At 39.2% G+C, this 20799-nt stretch overlaps 3 protein-coding genes across 7 annotated transcripts in view; all 3 read left to right on the top strand.

The window, feature by feature from the left end:
* LOC115051107 (uncharacterized) overlaps positions 1–4423 on the top strand; it is a 6089-nt gene extending 1666 nt beyond the window's left edge. For both annotated transcript variants that reach the window (XM_029514408.1, XM_029514407.1), the window contains exons 2-12: positions 503–648; positions 768–845; positions 930–1072; positions 1160–1282; positions 1380–1437; positions 1555–1929; positions 2355–2491; positions 2619–2735; positions 2864–2921; positions 3389–3454; positions 3576–4423. In XM_029514408.1, coding sequence (XP_029370268.1) covers positions 624–648; positions 768–845; positions 930–1072; positions 1160–1282; positions 1380–1437; positions 1555–1929; positions 2355–2491; positions 2619–2735; positions 2864–2921; positions 3389–3454; positions 3576–3997 — 1602 coding nt within the window. In that variant the 5' untranslated portion in view covers positions 503–623 and the 3' untranslated portion in view covers positions 3998–4423. The remainder of the gene's footprint in view (positions 1–502; positions 649–767; positions 846–929; positions 1073–1159; positions 1283–1379; positions 1438–1554; positions 1930–2354; positions 2492–2618; positions 2736–2863; positions 2922–3388; positions 3455–3575) is intronic.
* A 729-nt stretch (positions 4424–5152) lies between these two features.
* On the top strand, positions 5153–12497 carry LOC115050830 (regulation of nuclear pre-mRNA domain-containing protein 1A). The gene is made up of 7 exons (XM_029513920.1): positions 5153–5515; positions 7922–8051; positions 8458–8564; positions 8764–8858; positions 9094–9220; positions 9675–9850; positions 11400–12497. Exons 1-7 carry the CDS (start codon positions 5365–5367, stop codon positions 11496–11498), a joined length of 885 nt encoding a protein of 294 aa, XP_029369780.1. The 5' UTR covers positions 5153–5364; the 3' UTR covers positions 11499–12497.
* A 309-nt stretch (positions 12498–12806) lies between these two features.
* LOC115051504 (uncharacterized) lies at positions 12807–20475 on the top strand. Of its 4 annotated transcripts, none has more exons than XM_029514914.1 (13): positions 12807–13009; positions 13339–13407; positions 14854–14878; positions 16698–16784; positions 16864–16997; positions 17089–17208; positions 17320–17365; positions 17672–18629; positions 18763–18883; positions 19013–19078; positions 19182–19283; positions 19383–19563; positions 20012–20475. In XM_029514914.1, the coding sequence occupies exons 1-13, from the start codon at positions 12956–12958 to the stop codon at positions 20266–20268; spliced, it is 2220 nt and encodes a 739-aa protein (XP_029370774.1). In that variant the 5' UTR covers positions 12807–12955; the 3' UTR covers positions 20269–20475. The 4 variants fall into 4 exon arrangements, with proteins under 4 accessions (XP_029370774.1, XP_029370773.1, XP_029370776.1 ...); XM_029514913.1 differs by having other exon boundaries at positions 12808–13009; positions 19383–19635; XM_029514916.1 differs by lacking the exon at positions 14854–14878 and having other exon boundaries at positions 12943–13009; positions 19383–19635.
* Positions 20476–20799: the final 324 nt, after the last annotated feature.

Raw genomic sequence — 20799 nt, 5'->3', positions numbered from 1 at the left:
CTTGTATTTTCTGCCTATACAAATGACTAAATCCCTCTGTGACTGTACCGACATCACCTTTTCAAGCCTGCCCTTATTGTGTTAAATTGTTTAAATGTCTGCTTTATTTTAGTTATTTCTTTTTTATTCTTTTCTGTGTGTTTATATTGTTGTGTCTTTATTCCGTATGGTATTACTTTTTTTGCTGCTGGCCTCTTGTCGGATGTGTTCTCTCAATACATACTCTTTGAATAGCGACATTTTCACCAAGTAACGCAGAAAAGGGTGCTAAACATTGTCTGAGATGCTGCTTTAGACACACAGGCATTACAAAGACAGCTTCCATCTGTTGTCATTACATCATCATCTCATGACATGTTCACCTTACAAGGAATCCAGCCAAGTTAAGAATTGTACAGAAATGGCCACAGAGTGTCCTCAGTGTCTGCTATCAGTGTCCTTAATAAAACCTTATGACTCTCAACTTGCTGATATAAAGAAAGGATAAATTTTCTCTGTACAGAGCGTCTGAATTAACTGGAAAGAGCCATCTCCCTTGCATGAGTCCTCTGTTTCCAGAAGAGCTCCCACAACAGAAAGCCCCAGCTCCAGTTTTATACAGCTGTTGATTCTCCGACTACAGCATGTATCAGGGTCAGGCACAAACAGGTATGTCTTTCACTCTGCATGTGAACGACATACATGACATCATACCATACCATGAAAAATATAATTTAAACATGCTTTGGTCAGTAATTACTTTTAACTGATGCATTGTCTGTTTATAGATGTTTCAAGCCGAAGTGAGCTGCTCAGTTCTCTGAAGGTTTATCTGAACAATAAGAACAGACTACAACCCATTATTGGTCTGTCACTAAAATACCCATCTATTGTTTGTTTTCATCTTTGTAGCCGCTGTGTATTGAAACAATTTGTCATTCATGTTCCAGGCCTTGGCAGCATCACAGAATGTGTGAAGGTGGGTGCACACAAAAGAGAAACAATGTACTTGTGTGAGGTGTGTGTGTGTCGACTCGGTAAAGCTGACATGCGGAACCACATAATGGGAAGTCTCCACAGATACAACTACATTGTAAGTAGCAATTTGGAAGAAGTGAAATGCCACATTTGTTCATGAACTTGGACTGTATTTAAGAACAGATTGTGTTTTACTTGACAGAAAGCTTGCTACCCCTTTTTGGTGCATGAATGGGAGGAGAACTCTGACTTGTCTGAGTTGGCCTGGCCTCTGATGGCGATTGCCAAGACAGTTGAGGGCAAAGAGGGGGCTGGAGATGTTCAGGTATGTTAATTTGATTGGATTTATCTTTACCTGTAGTTGAAAACAGATGAATGTTTGTAATGTGAGCATTGATATCTTTTTGCACCTACATATGAAGTTGTTGGAGGTTGATGATGCTGTGTACCAGAAGATGGCAACAGACTGTGAGATTGAGGGTCAGTTACAATTTTGGTCTTTTCTATGTCTTTTAAAACTTGTGTATTTTTGGGCATCTCTATGTATTTAAATGCCCATTTTTACTCCACATCGGTCTCTTTCTCTCTTTAATGCAGCAATAACTACAATGAATTTCTTAAAAGACTCGAAGTGTGAACCTGAGAATGATTCAGGGAATGCGTCTGTACAGCTGGAGCACAATTCCATCCAGTCTGTGAAGAATATATTGCTTGACCACCACCGACAGAAATGGTCTGAGAAATCTCTTACAGATACAGATATCTTACAGATATCACCTCAGACTTCAGAACAGAGTTACATGCCTCCACCTCTGATGCAGTCAAGTGTAGCTCCCACCAAGTTGGAGAGCTTGTTCAAAAGCACCTCAGAATCACAGCTGCACGATACTCGGATGTCACCTGAAACCTGTGCACTGCCAGGTGTCAACAAAAGCTTTCTTGACGGCTACACAGAAAGCAAGCCTCTAATTGGTGAGTACAGATAAAGAATAGCAGCACTGATGTTTTGAGACCATACTGTACTTATTGGGCTGTAAGGAGAAAATCTGTTGAGATTAAAATGAAATTAAATGTACTGGACATGAGTACTTAATAGTTGATTTTCCGGTAAGAATTATACTAATTTCTGCTACTGCATGCAGAATTCAGCATTTAAAGGAGTAGTCTGGCATTTTAAGAGACTTATATTTCCGCTGGCCAAGAAACGATAAATCCCATGACCTCTCATAAATACTTTTAGAGATGCTGTTGTCACAACCTTTTTTTTGTTTGTTTTGTTTAAACTGTGGACACAGTCAGGTTAGTTCTTTTTCCTTATTTCCAGGCTTTGATCACGCCTGCTACATTTCAAAATGCCATTCAAAAATATAATTTATAATTTCATATGTTTACAACAGGTCTTTTCTGTGTAGTCGAGTGCAGGAGTAAAGATGGCCACACACACATTTTCTTATGCCAATGCTGTCGCATCAGATCCAACAAAAATGACATCATTGATCACCTAACCAGCTCTTCCCATCTCATCAACTACTTGGTCAGATTTTTGTTTATCAGTGATTGATATAAACAGAAGTGCAAATGCTTTATCATTAGGTGTTCAAATGCTGCAAAGAAAATGCTTGAAGTAGGATTCAAGCTTCACTGAAATCATCTTTGTGTAGATGGAAAAACATCCTGAGCAGCTGGATGTAGTCACAGCAGATGCTCAGGACAATGGTGAGCTGATCCAGTCATTGGCTAGAAGAGTGGAGCAAGAGGAGGGCAGAGGAGAACTGAAGGTGTCATTCTACTTTTATGCACATCTTATTGTTATTCTGCACATAAAACGACTTCTGCGTCATTTACCAGGAAGATCTTGGCTTCACTTAAAATTGCCTGTCCATTAGTTTTCACCTTTTGTTCGCAGGTGATAACCATACCAGAATCACTCAGTATCCTAATGAATGGCAAAAGTTACCACTGGTGTAAGTAGTCTTTCTTTTGAACCTAAACAGTACAGCTCAAGCTCCAACTCTCTTTTCTTGAGGAGGAACTTATCTAAATAAAACCTGTGTTCCATTCTGTCGCTTCACTTTATCACTCGTAACTTGAAGAGGTGCTGTTATACTAGAGGCTGTGCATAAAGTGGCACTGAACAAGTGATCAAGTTTGAAAAGGTAACTGCAATAGTAATACCTGCAATAACTGCCATAAATCCACCAGACTCTCTGTTCTCTTTCACAGACATGTTTTACTTTAGGAAGTGAGTTAGCTTGCAAGCTTGTCAAGTCGTGCCTGCTGATAGATGCACTCATACCTTCGATGTTAAAAGGCTTGACTCAATTTGCACTTTGGATGCTTAAATTTCTCTTTCATCCCATGTTTTTCATTGCAAAGATTTGTTTGTACTTTGTCTTTTGTATACCATGTATATTGTATTTATTCATTTCAGGTATAAAGATGCTATTTAATGGATGGACATGGACAAACGTTCAAAAAAACAAATTAAAAGTCAAAGGTGTGTGTTCTAGGAAGCTACTCTTTACTCCACAAGGGTAAAACTTTGTTCTGTCTACTGTAAAAAGACGTAGGAATTTAATGCACCTTGTATTCAGTCAGATTTTTTTATGTTTGATCAGGGCCAAGGATGAACAAGACCTCGGTTGAATCACTGCCAGAGAAACGTACTGTGGTGCTGTCAAAAAGCGCAACAAGGAAGAAAAGAAGGAGAAAGATGAAGAAAGCAGGTAATACTGTCTTCAAAGTAAGCCTGCCTCTGACTGAAGGGTCGGTGCTTCTGGAGAGGATGCCTTTCAGTGAGTACAGCCCCACTGTGTCACATTCAGCGACCTCCGACCTTATTCCACTACCTGAGGACTGCGAGTTGGACTGTGACACTGCATCACTTTCACTTAACAACACTGAAAAGACTGCAGTGCGTACAATATCACAACATCAGCAAGACCTCTACAGTTATGCAGACAGTGAATTCATGGAAATGGAGAGAATCTTCACAGGCACAAAGTATGAAAATGTGGACAGTAACTTCAGCATTAATTAAGACTTCAGACAGTCTGAAAACATAATTCTGATCAATTGCATTTGTCTGAACAGTGACAATGTATGTTAAGCATTGTATAGTGTGGTGCACATTATGTTAAGCATTTTTACACTGGAGAGCAAACACACTGGAAAGCACAATATGTTGTATGTCACGCATTGTATTACTCTGGAGAGCGTATACTGGGAGATTAAGGAGGTTTAAAGAGACTGCAACCCAGAACTGTAGAGGTCTGCTGATGCTTTGGAAGGTAACCAGGAAGAGGAGTGTAAGGCTTGCAGTTAGAACAGGGGCAGAGGCTGCCTGATGTCTTCCTACACAGCTGGTATCCTGGAAGTTAAAAAAAAAACAAAAACACAGGACAGGGGACACCTGCCATGATTAGATCACCAAAAAAAAATCCCCAAAGTCATAAATTCATAAAAGGCAAAGTTAAATAGTGGTAAACCGGCTCAAACTGGAATTTTAAAAAGAATGGGCTGTGGCCTCAGGTGAAGAAAGGATGGGCTTCGGGGATGCATAAGGTGATATAGGGGACTCAGTCTGTGTGTATTCTGACCCCGGGGTCCGATCCACTCAGTTTGCTCTGGTACTTGCTGTTTTTTGAATAAACTTTCATTCACATCAGACTCTGAAGACTGAGACCTTTTTTCTCCTGAATCTCTGGAAGACATTAGTTGCTAATTTTTGAGACTTATTCATGTTGGGCACTGCTGCCTGACCTTTACTGGCCCATTGGCAGGCAGTTTGTGCGCCCGACACACTGCCAGCTCTCTCCAGGCAATCTCACATAGTGGTGACACAACCTGCGGCCCATATAAACGTCCACTTGGGTAGTAATTGCTAATCGTATTACAAAAAGGGAAAATATGAACGTTTGTTCTCTCTAATTATTGAACAGTGAGTTATGGCAACAATCACAACATCAGTGCGCCTTAGTCTGCAAAGACCTAAGGTAACAAACAGTTTTTCACTTTCGTTTACAGCAGCTCGTTAGCTGTGTTAAAAATCATCGGAAGGACCGAAAATGGTGACCTTAGTGCGAGATACGTGACATGAGAGCTATTGCTTCGTCATAGGTATTACCCGGCCGGCTTTTCCTAATAGGAGCTGTGATTTCCTGGTGCTTTGAACGCCTCGCCGCTGTACGGAAGCGCCTCAGACTGATCCGGTTTGGTACCGACGGCAGAGCTGCAGAGACCACGGCAGGGGCTGGTTAGCACACACAGCCTGCCTTTACCACAGGAAAGGTCCATTTGGATGGCTGAGATTCTCCTGCTGACCGGCTGACCGCAGACACACGTCTGGGAGAAACCCTGAAGCTGCCTCTCCCGGTGTCTCCCAGTCATCTGCCTCCCTTCGTCGATATGTCCGCTTTCTCTGAGGCGGCTCTAGAGAAGAAACTGTCCGAGCTCAGTAACTCCCAGCAAAGTGTGCAAACGTTGTCGCTGTGGCTCATTCACCACAGAAAGCACTCGAAGACCATTGTCAACGTTTGGTTCAACGAACTGAGGAAAGGTAAGGCTGTGACTGAGGCTGGATCTCTGGAGCAAAACAGCTAACGCGCTCACACAAGTTACATGTAGCTGCTAGCTACAGGCTAGCTAACAGCGACGGCTAACATTAGCCAGCTTTGGAGCAATGCAGGTGAAAACTTGTTAACACGTGTTAACACCAAACTTGGTATATAAGCACGTTGTACAGCCGACGTTAGTTTTTTGTTTGTTACAACCGTCCAGCTGGATAAAGACACTCAAATTGACGATGTGGCTTGAAGAGGGTAAACATTGTTGTTAGCTCACTGTGTGTTACGGGTTTGTGTAAATGTAAAGAGTTGGTTCACAGTAACCCAATTAAACCCTGTCTACTGACGGTTTGTCATTAACATTAACCAGCTGGAAAGCCAAATGTTTAACTCCAGAGGTGGTGGAGACCAAACTTTCTATTACATGCTGAACACCAACTCTTATTTAAGTGACACAGCTCCACCTCTCCGACTCTTGTTCTTATTTTAAATTCACCTCCGCTCATCAAAAGATGACAAGTTCATCTTTGCCTCAATTTCCATTTCCATTTTAATGAACTCAAGAAAGCAAAATGGCAGTAATAAGTAGAGCATTATATTAGACTTAAGAGTGAGTTGGCAAACGCTGTGTTAGGTTTCCCACGTTTAGCTGGACTGTGTTCTTTCAGTCTACTTTTGTCGTTTTGTTGCCTCTCTCCCTCCCTTTGGTACAAGCATGCAAAATTTGATTAAGTTGATTTTGGTTGTTTTCAAATGCTCCATCAAGCTGAAGCGTTACCGTGATAACAGCATACAGGTTTATGGTTTATTTTGAGAGAATGACATAAGCATTGAAACGTCACATTTTAGCAGCAGTCGACGAGTTATTTTATTTAATATTTTTAATTATCAATAAATAATTTATGTTCTTTTTAACTGGTATTTGTCATCATAGGTTTACAAACATGATGTTGTTTTTCACAGTGAAAGATGGTACTATATGTGTAACTAAGTGTGAGGTGGCAGGTTCGGAGCAGTCATTTATTATTTTAAAGAACTTTACTCACAATGATTCGCAACAGCAAATGCTGCCTCTGAGTTTATTGAACACATGCAGTTAAAGTAAAAGGACATAATTGAGCTGAGCTGTTGACAATAATGTCTTTTTTAAGATTAATTTTTAAAAGCTTTTTTTTCCCGACCCTGGTTATTGCTGTAGTTGAATCTAATATGGGCACTCTTGCCCTGAGGGTGCTACTCTAACAACCTAATGAGATCTCAAGTGGATGTTGTATTTTCGAAGTGCTGTCTGATGACTGAATATAGTATGCAGTTTTAATAGCACTGGGAATGGAGGTGGCACATTTCTGTGGCGTGTTAAGCTTGGTTCACTGTTGATCTGCCCTAAACAACAGACACATGCATTATTACTGGTATATTTTCACTGTAACAAAACATTTTGGGTGGATAAAAGACAAATGCGGAACACATACAAAACAAGATGTAAAAAGAAAGAAGAAAATAAAAATTACATGCGTCTAAAGTGTTATCCATTTCAGGATTATACAAAGCTATATTGAAGAATAGCTGTGAAATGAAATGACTGTTACTTTATAAATTTTGTGCTTCATATCAACTAATTGGATTAATTTAATTTGTCTTTGTTGAAGAGAAAATATCAACCGTATTTGCACAAAGGCAGGCCTGTAGAATACAATAATTATGCCGGATCAAGAACATTTGAGCTGACCGCAATCATTTTGCATAATCTTTAAATAATTTTCATTCATCTGTATAAAAACTGATGGATGAAACTAAGTGAAATTCCATATTTCCATCACTAACCCCACATAGTTTTCTACCTTTGAGGTTTGATTGATGTGCTTTTCTTCTTCCTTTTGCACTCCCATCTTATGCTATGGTTTTATGATGCATAAGTGGAGAATAATTGCCACAAAGTGGTTATCCTGAGGCGTTTAATTTCTCATATTTTACGACCGCATTTGGATGAGTGTCTATTGGCTTAAGTATCATGGATTAGTTGTAGGTGTATGCGTATTGTTGAACTATGTTGAGACTTATTTTGTTAAAGTGTCCTGAAATGATCAGAAAAGACATTAAATCATTAATTGCAATTATTTCTATGTTGATTAATAATCAACAAAAATTTCATGATCGTGACAGCCACAAAAAGATTCACCTCTTTGGGATTTAGTTTAATTACAATCAAATTAGTTATGATTATTTTTTATTATGTTAATCAATGGATCATCAAGAATAATATTATGGTAATTTACTCATGAAGCAAAACATTTTATGTATTGAAATAAATCACTTTGCTTGTTTTAAGGCAGAACCTTGTACATTATAACCAAATAGCTCATAGAAATATATTTATGTCTACATGTTAATGATTGCAGCTCAGGTGTCACGCAAGTTGACCTTCCTTTACTTGGCCAATGACGTCATTCAGAACAGCAAGAAAAAAGGACCAGAGTTCACCCAGGACTTTGCCCCGGTCATTGTAGATGCATTCAAACATGTTTACAGGTCAGACTCTCCAACTCACTCAAAGGCAACATATTGTTGTAAATACAGTAATGTAGTGTAGTGTAATGTCAGTAATAGCTTTATTTTTTATTGATCGTTTGTTGTTGCTAAAGTTTGAGATGATTTAGTAATTGATTCTGACATTATAAATTGTAATTGCCAAAAAATAACATTACTACACATTCCAAAGTGACCAAGACTACCTAGTTAGTTATTTAGCTAGTCTGTTTTTCCAAAATTGAACGCATGAGATAATAAGATGCACATCACATATTTACACGTTGATGACGTGTAAATATTTGATCTGATTTATTTTCTTCTTTGTACAACTTCTTTGTAACATCAGCTGAGTTTCACAAATCTGTTAAAAGTGTGAGTGTTTCCTATTTGTTATGTTCCCATTCAGAGAGGGAGAGGAAGGCTGTAAGAAACAGTTGGGTCGGGTATTGTCCATCTGGCAGGAGAGAGGTGTATACGAGAACAACCTGCTGGATCAGCTCTCACAAGTCCTGTGTAAGTCCATTCAACAACAATATATACTGAGAGCATAACTTGTTAGTTCTGAGCATCCAACCAGTCCTACATACCTGCTCCTTAAAACCATACCTACAACGACATGTTTGCATGCTGAATTTTGACCGTAAACATTCACTGTGTGTATGTGTTAGAAAACTGTTTTTTATTTTTTTATTTTTTTTTATGTAAATCACAGATGGAGAAAAAAAGACAAAGAAGAGGACATACGAAGAAATCCAACCAGATGATGAGGATTTTGCTTCTCAGAGCTCCCCTGGTGGACCCCCACAGGTGCTGCTCTAGACAGTAAACATAAATGTAGATCTTGAATGAAATTACATTTGAAACTGTATAGAGATAATTTGGAACTTTTTAGTTAATGCATCAGGTTGTGTTTTGGCTCCCCCCCCCCCCCCACTTCATTTAATGTTCATGTTGACACACACTTCAACTTAACTGGTTGCTTATCATACCCTTTTCTTCTATTACCTCTCTCATCTTTTTTTTCCATCATCTGCTACCTCAGACAGCAGAGTTAATCCGAGCTCTGCAGGAGCTGGAAAATGCGGCCTCTGGCGACTCAGTATTGCGTCAGCGAATCTCTTCCCTTCCTGCTGAGGTGCAGGACACATCACTGCTTCACAGGATCACAGGTGGGCAAGACACAGCACGTTATGTTGTACTGTATATACACTCAAGCACAGCGCATTTTACAGGGAACACCATAATATTTGATAGGACCTCTTTGTGTAAAGGTGTCTCAGGCATGAATTCCACATTTATTTTCGATATTTGTGGATGTGTGAGCTCAGCATCAGTGTCAGATTTCAGTTCTCTGTGGAAAATTGTGATAACTGATGTGATCTTCTACTGTTATAGCCCATACAGTCCATCCAGGTTCCCAAAAGCATGCTTGCTGAGGCTACATGGTTTACTTCACTGAAAGAACAGAAGTATCCCTCAGCAAACCGATAAAAATAGAAAGCAGAAAATCCCTCTTTTGATAGAACACAATGTTGTTATTTCGTAGTAATGTGCTCATATCTTGAGTGACCTCTGGCTGAACCGTCTAAGCTGGTTATCATTGCTGTGCTCTTTGTGACTTAGATAAAGAATCAGGGGAGCGGCTGTCTCGTCTGGTGGAGGAGGCCTGCATGCTGCTTGCAGACTACAGTGGTCGCTTGGCAGCAGAAATAGATGATCGGAGGCAGCTCACTCGTACACTCACTGTCTTCCTGCAAAGCCAGAAGGACGGCTTGGCCCAGAACGAGCAGAAACTTGAAGTGCGTAAATAACTTTTTTTCTTTCAATTAGTTTAAGTGTTTATGTCTTGTCTTCCTCACCATTGTGTCATTAATATTCGCTGTTGGTGTTCACCTGTGCATGTAGTTGTGTGTTATCACATTTTGTCTGCCCATATTTTGAAGTAACACTTCTTTTCATGTATTTCAGCATGTTGGAAACAGTAAGTATGTCTGCAGTGTACCCGTTGTCGTGACTGACTGCAGATTTGACTGTTAGGCTTCTTGACATTACTAACAGGAAAAAAATCCTTAGATACTCACTTGACATCCAAGTAAATTTTTCAAATTGTCACATGGAAATGCATGTTGTTGTTTTTTTTTAAAAGCCTTATTTATATAACGCGTATAACTAGTTCTTTCACTGTACACTTTGCACAAGATGAATATCAACTAAAATACTGTGATGAAGTCCTCAAGCATGAAAAGCTTTAATGCAAATTTTCTTTTTTTTTTTTTTGTGTTGAAGATAACTTTCCAGCTTTTATTTACAGGATACCAAGCGGATAAAGGATCTCACATTTGTGTTTTTACTCAATCAAGTCTCTTGTAATAATAATAAAAAAAAAACAAACCCTGAAAATAAAAAATCTAAATAATTTTGTGAGTGATTTTATTTTGCTCAAACACTTGCAGGTCCTGTGCATAGTTTGCATTTTTCATTTCAAAATTGGGTACAAGAATTAGGATTCTGGCTACACATTCAAGGTTTGAATTGAGGTAAATGAAATAAAAGTTGTAGATGTGCTCACGCACATCACACTCAGCTTGTTACAACAGGTCAAAACAAAATGTAAGAAAAGTGTGTTTTAGGAGTCACTGCACAAACACAAGCACACACAAGTATAATTCTATGTTCTGCTGGCACAACGCACCTTAACATCGGTGGTCCCGCACTCTCACAGAATAACTGACATCTGATAAGCCACTTGTGTAACAAAGTTGAAGCAGAGATTAAGCATTCAACTTCATCTTTTCGTATCTTTAAGTCGCTAAAATTATTGTGTATACATGAATTAGGTGAAATTCTTTAATTTGGTGATTGTTCTTATGCTTTGTTGTTCTCTTAAGTCTTAAATGAAATTTGAAATGTTTTGATAGTAAACCAAGAAGCAAGTTAGTTATTATGCTGAGGTGAATGCAGTGTTATGTGTGTAATATTGATGTATATACATATCCTACTTTCAACAGTCTGAAAGAAGACAGGCTTCAAAGTACTCTACCATTTTACATCAACGTATTTTCAAATAGTAAATGTGAGAAAGAGAAAACAACATGTTTGGCCTCAGGGAATCTAAACTTAGGTAAATAAACTGAAACCACACTGTAATGTACACGGTTATAATTACTAATATTGCTGTTGTGTGTTGTTATCATAGCCATGGTTTAGGTTTTCCAATCATTTTAGTCCTAATAACGTGTACAGTTTGTTCCCAAAATAATACTGAGGAAATAAGATAAAAGTGAAAGATTTGCACTGAAAGCTCTCTGAGTTCTGATGGACCTTTTCTGCTGTGGACTTTTTTTTTAGGAATATAAGCGCAAACTGGCGAGGGTGACCCAGGTCCGGAAGGAGCTGCGTTCGCGTCTGAACAATCTTCCAGGAGGTCTCTACAACTCATCAGACTGACTGGAGCGTCACCTCCTGACCTTACACATGATCCTTCTGCTACTGAAACATCTGACCGTTGTTAAGTGACATTGCCATAACCCTTAGTTTTTTTGTTTTGTAGTGTCTGTGGCGCTGTATGGTGACCTATGGTTCTCATGCTGTCAGATTGTTTATCCACATGGCTTTTATTAACAAATATGTCCTTTTTTTTCTGTCTGTGAGCTCATCTCATTTTGCTGTATGTTTTCAGTACACTATATGAAGATCATCAGACGCAGGCCTCTCATGCTCTGACCACTCTAACCTTTACAGCTTTAAAGTGGCATGGATGCTGTTGGTGTGATATTTTTGTATTTATTATGACTCAATGCACCAGAGTGTATCCCTAAAGTATGATCATTCATGATTATTTTCAGTATTTTGGATTGCTGTCATAACTTTAGTTTCTTCTATCTTTCTCACTCTTGGTTGTAGATGATTTGTGTTGTTTTTTTTTTCTTTCTTCAAAATTAGGTTGTTCCTTTTATGTCCTGTAAGGGAATGGTGTGCTTGTGAAATCATTAGGAAACCATATTCTAAGCCTGAGTAGTAACCATGTTCCAAAAAGCAAGCGTATTTTATTATAATTTACATCAGGCCTCTTTGTGAGAGGACAGTGTAAATCACTGGTGAGTGTACATATTCAAAACTGCATGTAAATATGGAGTTCTACTTTTAAGTGCTCATGATTTCTAACCATGTGAACACGGCTTGGACATGTTTATTCAGACAAATTATGGACTTGCCTTTGTAGTGGCCCACTCCTACATGATAAGGAAATATTGAGTGAAGGCGTCTGAATTCTTGTTAACTCTTAACATCATTTCATATTTATAACCTAATGTCAACTGAACGCTGTGCTGATGCCTCACGCAGCTGGAGAAGTGCCCCAGTTTTCCAAAGCCAGGCACTGAAGCAGCTGTTTGTTTTTGTAACCATGGAGCAAATTATTCTAAGAACCAAATAAACAGAAAAATGTCCAAATCTCTGCCGTCCTGTCTGCTGTTTTACGACAGTCTCTCCAACAGGGGGCGTAAACCGGCGTCAATGTGTTGCAGGAGGTGTGCTTGTTTTGGACACCCTTACAGCTGTTTAAAAGGCGGGGACGGTGCGAGGAAACGGCCCTGTGGTATATTGTGATAGCGGAACTGAAAGCATAAACATGTTTTTGTGGGCGGTGGCGACTCAGTTGGAGAACATAAAGGAAACTGATCTCCAAAGAGAGAAGAAGAAACGACTCTTCCTCTCCGGACTTCCGGGAAAAAGTGCTCAAACAGACCGGAAGTCGGGTGGTTGCGTAAGAGGAAGTCGCGAACTGTAGGCGACGCAAAATGGCAGCGTGTTTCTACAGAGCTTAAAACAGTGTCAGAAAACGAATTTCTATCAATAATTAGTTTTTAGTCTTGTTGGCTGTTCGCAGTCTGAAAACATCAACAATGGACAGTTTTGAAACACCTTACGACGTGGAGGCTGAATTTATTGAGTGCACGGTAAGATGGCTAGTTTTAGGAAAAGATAAAGGATGTTTTTCTCCAAGCCATTAATGAAAACTCACTCGGCTGCAAACGAGTTATACCCAATGTAGTTTAAAACATGAAGCGTGACACAAACCGCCCCTTTATGAAGATTTGATCTGTGTGTGCTAAAGAAAACAAGATCTTTATAAATCTTACTGGCTATTGTTAAGGTTGTAGTTGTTAACTCATTTCATGGCCACGATCAAGCGATTAGCTGTGTCTACGCTGTTATCTAGTCTCTGATTGTATTTGATTCATTGTATGCAGCTATGGTACTGACTGTGCGTTGTTTTTGACACCAGGTCTGTGATAAATCCATCAGAGGAGACACCTTGTACAAGATCCACCTGACCACACCAGGGCACATAAAGGTAGACAGCAGCACCTTTGACTGCTGCAGACAGCTGTACAATCTGAAAGTTCAGATGAGTATTAACATAGATATAACACCCGGATTGAACATAATATGTTAATTAGCAATGAGCCATTTTACTGTGACGTGCTGAATTTTCTCTGCATTCAGGAGCAAAACTCTTGTCAGGAAACAAGGAGCATCCAAAAGTGATATGTCACTATTGTCACTATCAGCGGTTGTTGAATTTTTACCTCCTTCTGTCCTGCCATCGTATGCCAAGGCATTATAATCTGGTGAGGCAGTAAGTTTCAGATGAGTGATGGCAACACCATGCAAGATGTTCTACATTTCTTCATTATAAGGCTTGGAGCTGGAAATTATGTGCACAAATATTGTGCTCTTGCTACCTGGACTAAAAATCTTATACTATTTTGCAGCCTGTTTGAGATTCAGTCTTCTTTAGCAACAACCATGCAAAATGAATGCTTACAAGTATTTGTTTTCATTCCCAACTTCCTGGATGACTTGTGTCTTTGGACACCTTGCAACAGAGCAGCCTGTTGTTGGACATCATCATTGGTTGAGATCGACAATAGAATCACAGGATTAATGGTTTTGAGAAACTGCTGTATCCTCCTTATTTTGGATGTCCTTTTCGTGTGTTGTTGCATATGGAGGATATCCATGAGTCATTATTCCGCATCCACCAGAAAGTACACATATTAAGGCGATGTCATGTGGAAACATATATTTCTCTAGAACTTTGATTCTTGGAAAATTTTTGAGGATTCATGTTTTGGTGAGCAGTAAACATGGACTGTGCATTGAGAAACTTAGCTTCAAAAACACAAAGGTGTTGTTGCTGCTGAAGCTGCTGCACTGGATGTGCATTCCACCACAGCTGCATGGTCAGCTGTATTTTGTCAGAGCTCACTGCCTTTCCTCTGTAGATATTTGCCTTTGCTTGAAGAAAATGAACTTCAATCAACAAAATAAGCCTCTGGCCAGAGGTGCAAGAGTTGCAAGACTTGCACAGGTGCAGCCTATTTCATCTGGAAAGATCATGTTGTATGGCTCAAGACCTAACGTAACGTTTGACAATGGACGGCTCTCCCATACAGACATTTGAGTCCAGTGGGTTTAGATATTCAGAATTAAATCTTTAACTTCATAAAGATGCATAATATGTGCTTGTGGACATGCTCCCTCCTCCTTGAGCGCTTTGTTTCCTTATATTCTGGTCATGAAAAAAAAATCCAACGTAATAAAGACAGGTAAGGATATATACCTTAACAACACGGCAAATGAGCTGCGGTTTTGATTAACAATCATGTGTTAAAAAATTTTTGTTTTCGTGATGTAACCCTTTCTCTGTTTTTAGCAATGGTGAACTCTAACCAGTGTCCTGTTTACCCAACACTGATTGACTTGATTTTTATTGCTCTCCTTTCACTCCTGGCAGAAAGAGGATGGCTTAGTTGCTGTGGGTAAGTAGACCTCAGCCTTGGCCTTGTAATTCTGTGCTATTCTTGCCTTGAGAGTATTTGCTCTCTTTTCATGTGAGGATAACAGGTTACTCTACTCCATTGCCCACTTTTAATGGACAGCATTTTTGCCCCAGATCCATCAGTGATTGTGAGCCTTATAGATGTGTCACCATTTGGACTGGTTCTTATTATAGTGAAAATGTGTTGAAGCACTTAAAAAGCTGGTATACAAATGTTCTAGTTTGCCTTTATTCCAGGAAATGAAATCTGGAATTGCCTGCACAAAGCACTGACTTCTTCCCATTCAGCATGTTTGTTGAATGGGAATGCCAAACGTATTGCCCAAGAACACCCTCCAAACCTACAAATGTTCTTGTGGTGGCGTAAAAGCAAACCCTGTCAAGGCCCTAAAATTTTGTGAAGAGCCTTCCCAGAAGAGTGGATGCTGTTATGGCAGCAATTTTGTGCCCCTGGTTTTGGAATGAGATGTTGAACATCTCACAAGTGTAATGCTCCGTTGTTCACGTACTTTATTTGGGGTCTGTATTGGACAGTTGTGTGGTACAGTGGGTTTGCCAAGCAAGCTACGCTGGTTTGAAAGTGGGTACTGAAATCAGGAAAAGCTAACTGGAGCTTGTTTGTTCAAACCATCCCAATTTCCATGTCCAAAAGAGTGGACATCAGGTGTTTATTAGTGTGATGGTTGATTGTTTTAGTGAAAAGCCTTCTAATATAAATGCAGTGTTTGTCCCATTCCTTTTTGTCATGCCCAAGGACAGTCAGTTCAATTCCATAATGTACCCTGGTTCTCTGAAACATTAACTTAACTAGTTGAATGTGAAACAGCTTATATTGTCCCGTCAGTCAAAATTCATCCTTTTCAGAATGAGCAGTATATGGATTGGCAGGCTCTTACATATTCCTGCAGAAGAGCAATGATGGGGCTACCAGCTGGATTGGATTTAGCCTCAGATGCAATGGAATCGTGGACTTGTGTGCAGGTGGCAAGCTGGGCTCAGGGCATCACTGATTGCAGGTTCCATAGATGGACCTGTGCTGCCTGTTTGTTCGGTTGCAGATGCTTGCACCGGGGAGAATTTTTATAGTAGATGCTATCAATGTACCGTTCTCCCCTGGACATCCAACAAGCTTACTGTTTGAACCAACTCCCTTTAAGAGTTAGGTTCAAACCCATAAAGGAAGATACATTCATGTCCTCTGGATAAAGGAAGCAGAGACAGAAAGGCTTTGAGAGACACTTGACAGCCTGAGGAAGTAAGTTATCTGACTTTGTACATGTGTTGTACACTATTTTTGGGATTTCCTTCATGGTTGGACGTCATTTTCCTCTGTTTGGTAATGGAGCTGACAGCAGCATTTAGATGTTTTTTTTTTCTATAAGATGGATGTCACAAGGGGGCCATGGTTGCAATGCCTAATTTTCTTGTAGAGAGTACCCTTTTTTGTAAAATAATCTTAGTCAACATTTTTTTTAAAGGGATCACCTCTGTGTTGATGTAAGTAAAGTTGATGTAAGAAATAATTTCAGAATAAGATGCAGTGGCTAAATGTTTCAAATAAAATAAATTACTAACATCTAAAAACATTCACAATAATTAGCACTGCACTGACATGCAGTGCTGTGAACAAACACACAAAGTGAGCCAGTCAAATCATGTACCAACTAAACTACACAGTAAATGTAGTGCACTCTAAATTTTTAAGACATGCTGTTTACCTATTCTATTTTCTGTTCTTTAAAATCTTCTCAAATTTTATATTCTCCTTTGCTAACTACAACTGTTTCCTTGTTTCCTAGGGCTTGCTGTCAGACAGCAAATCGTACCAGAATTTAAGGACATTTTACAATATCTGGATTACTTGAAGCTTGATGAGCCCATTATTGGTGAATAACCTGATGCATAATTTTTTTCCATGTTTATTGTATTGCATTTGTTCCCTCTTTAACTGCTTTTATGTTTTAGGTTTGAGCTTTTTGGATGAAGTGCCTGGTAATGACCAACAACTCAAATACTCATGTAGGTTATGCCATCTGACTACAAACCTACCAGATATGGTGCACCATGTGATTGGACGTAAACACAGACAGAAATATGTGGTAAAGCACTGAGATCATTTTCAGAAAACTTCTATTGAAATTTTTGAGTGTGAAGTAAACGTGAGACCTTTCTATTTTTATGTTTCTCTAGGAACTGAAACGGCCAGACTTGGTGACCTGGGATAAACAATCCATAATAACACAAGGAGGAAAGATCATACGAGCCAGAGCAGAAATAATAGAGAGACAAGATGGTAGAGGGACTCCAAATGTGCGACATACAGATTTCTTGAACCAGATGAATTGAATTTTACTAACTAATTTTTGCTTTTACCATCAGAAGTTATTTTTGAGGCTAACATACATTCTTTGTGTGTTTTAGCATGTGACCAAAAGAGGGACTGATGGCAAGTCAAACATTTTAAGAGGTATGTTCATCTTCACGTCCAATTCATATCCTTTTCTGTATTAAAAGGGGACATTGCGGTTGCAGTTGCAGGGATCTTGTGTACCTCTCCTTTAAGGTTATGACATAAAATTGATCCTTTTTAGAAAATCTTCCATAGCATATCCTCATAAAAAAATGATATACTTATGGTAATACAAACAATAAATTACTGCATAAAGCACATGATTGAGGACTCCTTCAGCTATTAAGGAGATATTTATAATGAATATGCTAATTAATATGTAATAGTTATTTTTTACTTGAACTGCTTGCTGCTGTTCCATAGTGTCCCCGAGGCAGAGGCAAAATCAGGACTGGAAAAATACAATGAGCTTGATGCAAAGAGATCTGCCAAAAACAAAACTCAAGGAGTATGAAGATGAGTACTCCCACCAAGAATGGTATCCCTCACCTTACCCAGAGGCATCCACATTTCACCCAGATGAACCGCACATGAATAGAGACAGACAGATGAACCAACGGGAGGACAATCCGAGTTGTGACTACATGGAAGATGAGCAGTACAGGGTAGATTACAGGGAAAGTAATACATACAGTCCAGATTATATGAACCCTGGTAATCAGAAGGAATATAAAAAGGAATATTTCTATGATCCAAATAGAAGAGCCACACTTGAGTCAGATGGTGTTACCCTCTATGATCCGAAGGAGGAAACGCAAACACCCCGAGACCAGATTTGGCATGTACAGCATTACCCAAACAAGGCTCCTCCCAACCTAGGAAGCTATGCAGAAAGAGATCATCTGAAGGAATTCTACTCTGAGGAGGTTAGGCGGAGGCAGGTTCGTTCTGATTATAAGCCCTCACAGCCATTCCACCCAAATGATGAGAAGTGGTCGCTGGACAGGGAATCTGCTGGACACGACAGGACAAACAGAGCAAGAATTCAGGGGTCGAGCGAACCAGAGGCAAAGAGGAGGAGCTTACCCACATCTGTTGAAAATGATCAAGCACATGGCCATTTATTTAATATTATCAAAGATTATCAGCACCAAATGAGGGATCCGCTTGAAGGAGTAGCAGCTTCTAACCCTGGGCTAAGTAGAACGGGCCCGCCTTTCTCCCACAGAAGAGTGGAAGTTACTCGGACTGTGTCTGGCATCCCAGAGCCATTCAGGCGCTTTCTGACCGGGGACAATAATGAAGAGCCACTTGTTAAAAGAAAGAGAAAAAGCCGTTTCTCTGATGCCACTGCAGAGGAGGTGGAAATGACAAAGGAGATGTGAGTTCTAATGTTCTTGGTCATTTATCTATATAGCTATAGAAATGGGAATCTTGAATATTTTTACAATTGTCTTTGCTTTTACCAGTTAATTTTTCTGCATGTTTTCTGGACACTTGATTTCCTCTCAAAGGTTCAGTGATGATTACAGAACTCAAAGTCCACGTTTTGGTGGTCATCCTAGACCAGTTAGCCTACAACTGAGGCCAGAAAGCCATGGAACAAAGCATCCTGACCTCTACACAGAATCACAGGTAGTTTGTCATAAAATTAAACCATTGTGATGAAATAGTACCCTACCATGTTTTAAATTATAAAATACAGAATTAAGAAACATGGTCTCAGGTATTTTGTGTATGTGATGCCAAATCTGTTGCTTTCAGAGCCCACGTCATGCTGAAATGGATCAACGAGGAGGCTCTGGGTCACAGGTTGTCTTTGATGTGCTGGTAGGATGACGATTTAACATTTGTAAGACAGATGCCTGATTTCTGATCAGAAGTTCTGCAGACTCACAGGTGTGTGCCTCCTGATTGTCTTTTTCCTTTCAAGAAAAACATTGAAATTGAGACTCCAGAAGAAGCTGACTTCCTGAAGCACAAGCTTTGCAGCCTTCTGAGGGAATTCAAGTCCAAAAAATCAGAGATGGCTCTGGTATGTGTTACCATGCAAAAGGCCATTCTTTTTTGATGTACACACTCTCTCTAAAAAAGTGCATTCATTCAACTGAAGAAGAATGTGTTTCTTTTGTAGCAAAATAGTGAAGGTGGGGCACTTATGAACAATTACAAGACAATGAACCCAGATCCACAGCTTTCCCTGCGACACCAGTATGAAAGAACCTTCAGACAAGACTTGGATTTAAGAAAACAAGATTACCATTTCAAAGATGATTCCAGAGGACGAGACTGGAAGCAGCATGAACGTATACCTGGTGAGCGGCTACAAGAACAGCATCATTATATAGGCAATGAACCCAGGCAACCAAATAGAGTCCGTTATGAAGGTAATATAACAGTGCAAACTATTTATGTTCACTGAAGTTGTTTATTATAAACTGTGTAACCGATGTATGTTTGTGCTCGTTGCAACAGTTGTATTATTATTATTTTTTTTTTTATCTGCTTATTGGTGAAATATAAAAATATTTCTCTGTAAAAATATTGATTGGGAGAACTGTGAATATTCTGTTTTTTGTTTGTCACTTTTTTGTTCCAGTGTGAAATGTGCACATTGTTAGGTTAATCTTGTGATTATTTATTTATTTTTCACATGTAAAATGTATCCTGTGATGAACAGTAAACCACATTGTATAATTCAAACAATTCTTCATCTATTCCCACTTCCCTTTGATTGTTCTTTCCCTGATGTTTCTCTTCCAGGAGTTCCGGGGTGCCCTGAAAAAGCCTGGACACACCACGCTACCCATCCAGATGAGTCAGGACATTATTCTCAAAGGTTTCAAGAGCCCATGTTCCCCAGTGATTACCAACCTGCTACCACCGAGTATTTCCACTCCAATTCTTCCTCAAGTTCCCTACTCAGGGAGCAAGATACCAAGATGCATAGGGGCCCTCAGTACTCCAAGAACCTTGACAAAATAACCTCCACTCTCCTCGAACTCGTAGCAAGGAAATAATCATCACACAGATAGAAGTCATGCGAAATAAAGATCCATATTTTTTATGGAATACTTTGGTGTGAGAACATAATTTCTCACTGAATTTCATTCCTAATTCATTGTTAATTATTTTTAGGTAAATTACTTTGGACTTGTGAATATCACTCTTGAAAAATGTTCGTTTGATTGTTTATATAAACAATAAAATGTGTGTAATGAAGCTTTCATGTCTGTCAGATCTTGAAATTCCTGTAATCGCCACCAATAATATTAACATATGAATTTCACCATACATTCACACCAGTAAGTAAAACAAGCAATACAGCTGAATTGATCAAACATCTTTTGGACAAAATAATTGAGACATGAAATACATTGCCCGAATGTTACTTTAACTTTGAAATTAAGTTACAGAACGTTATCAGCGGCATTCAGATTGAGCATGTTAAGTGCTACATGAGAGTTTGAATCATTGTAGTCTGTGGATTTCTAATATCTCGGTGTGTCTCGTTACATCTGCAGGCTAAATGGGCTGATTAAAAAACAAAA

This window comes from Echeneis naucrates, chromosome 11 (genome assembly GCF_900963305.1).
Source record: "Echeneis naucrates chromosome 11, fEcheNa1.1, whole genome shotgun sequence".
In the NCBI taxonomy this organism is placed as follows: Eukaryota; Metazoa; Chordata; class Actinopteri; order Carangiformes; family Echeneidae; genus Echeneis; species Echeneis naucrates.
Note: the sequence above shows the minus strand (reverse complement) of the source record. Positions and strands in the feature narration are given on the sequence as shown.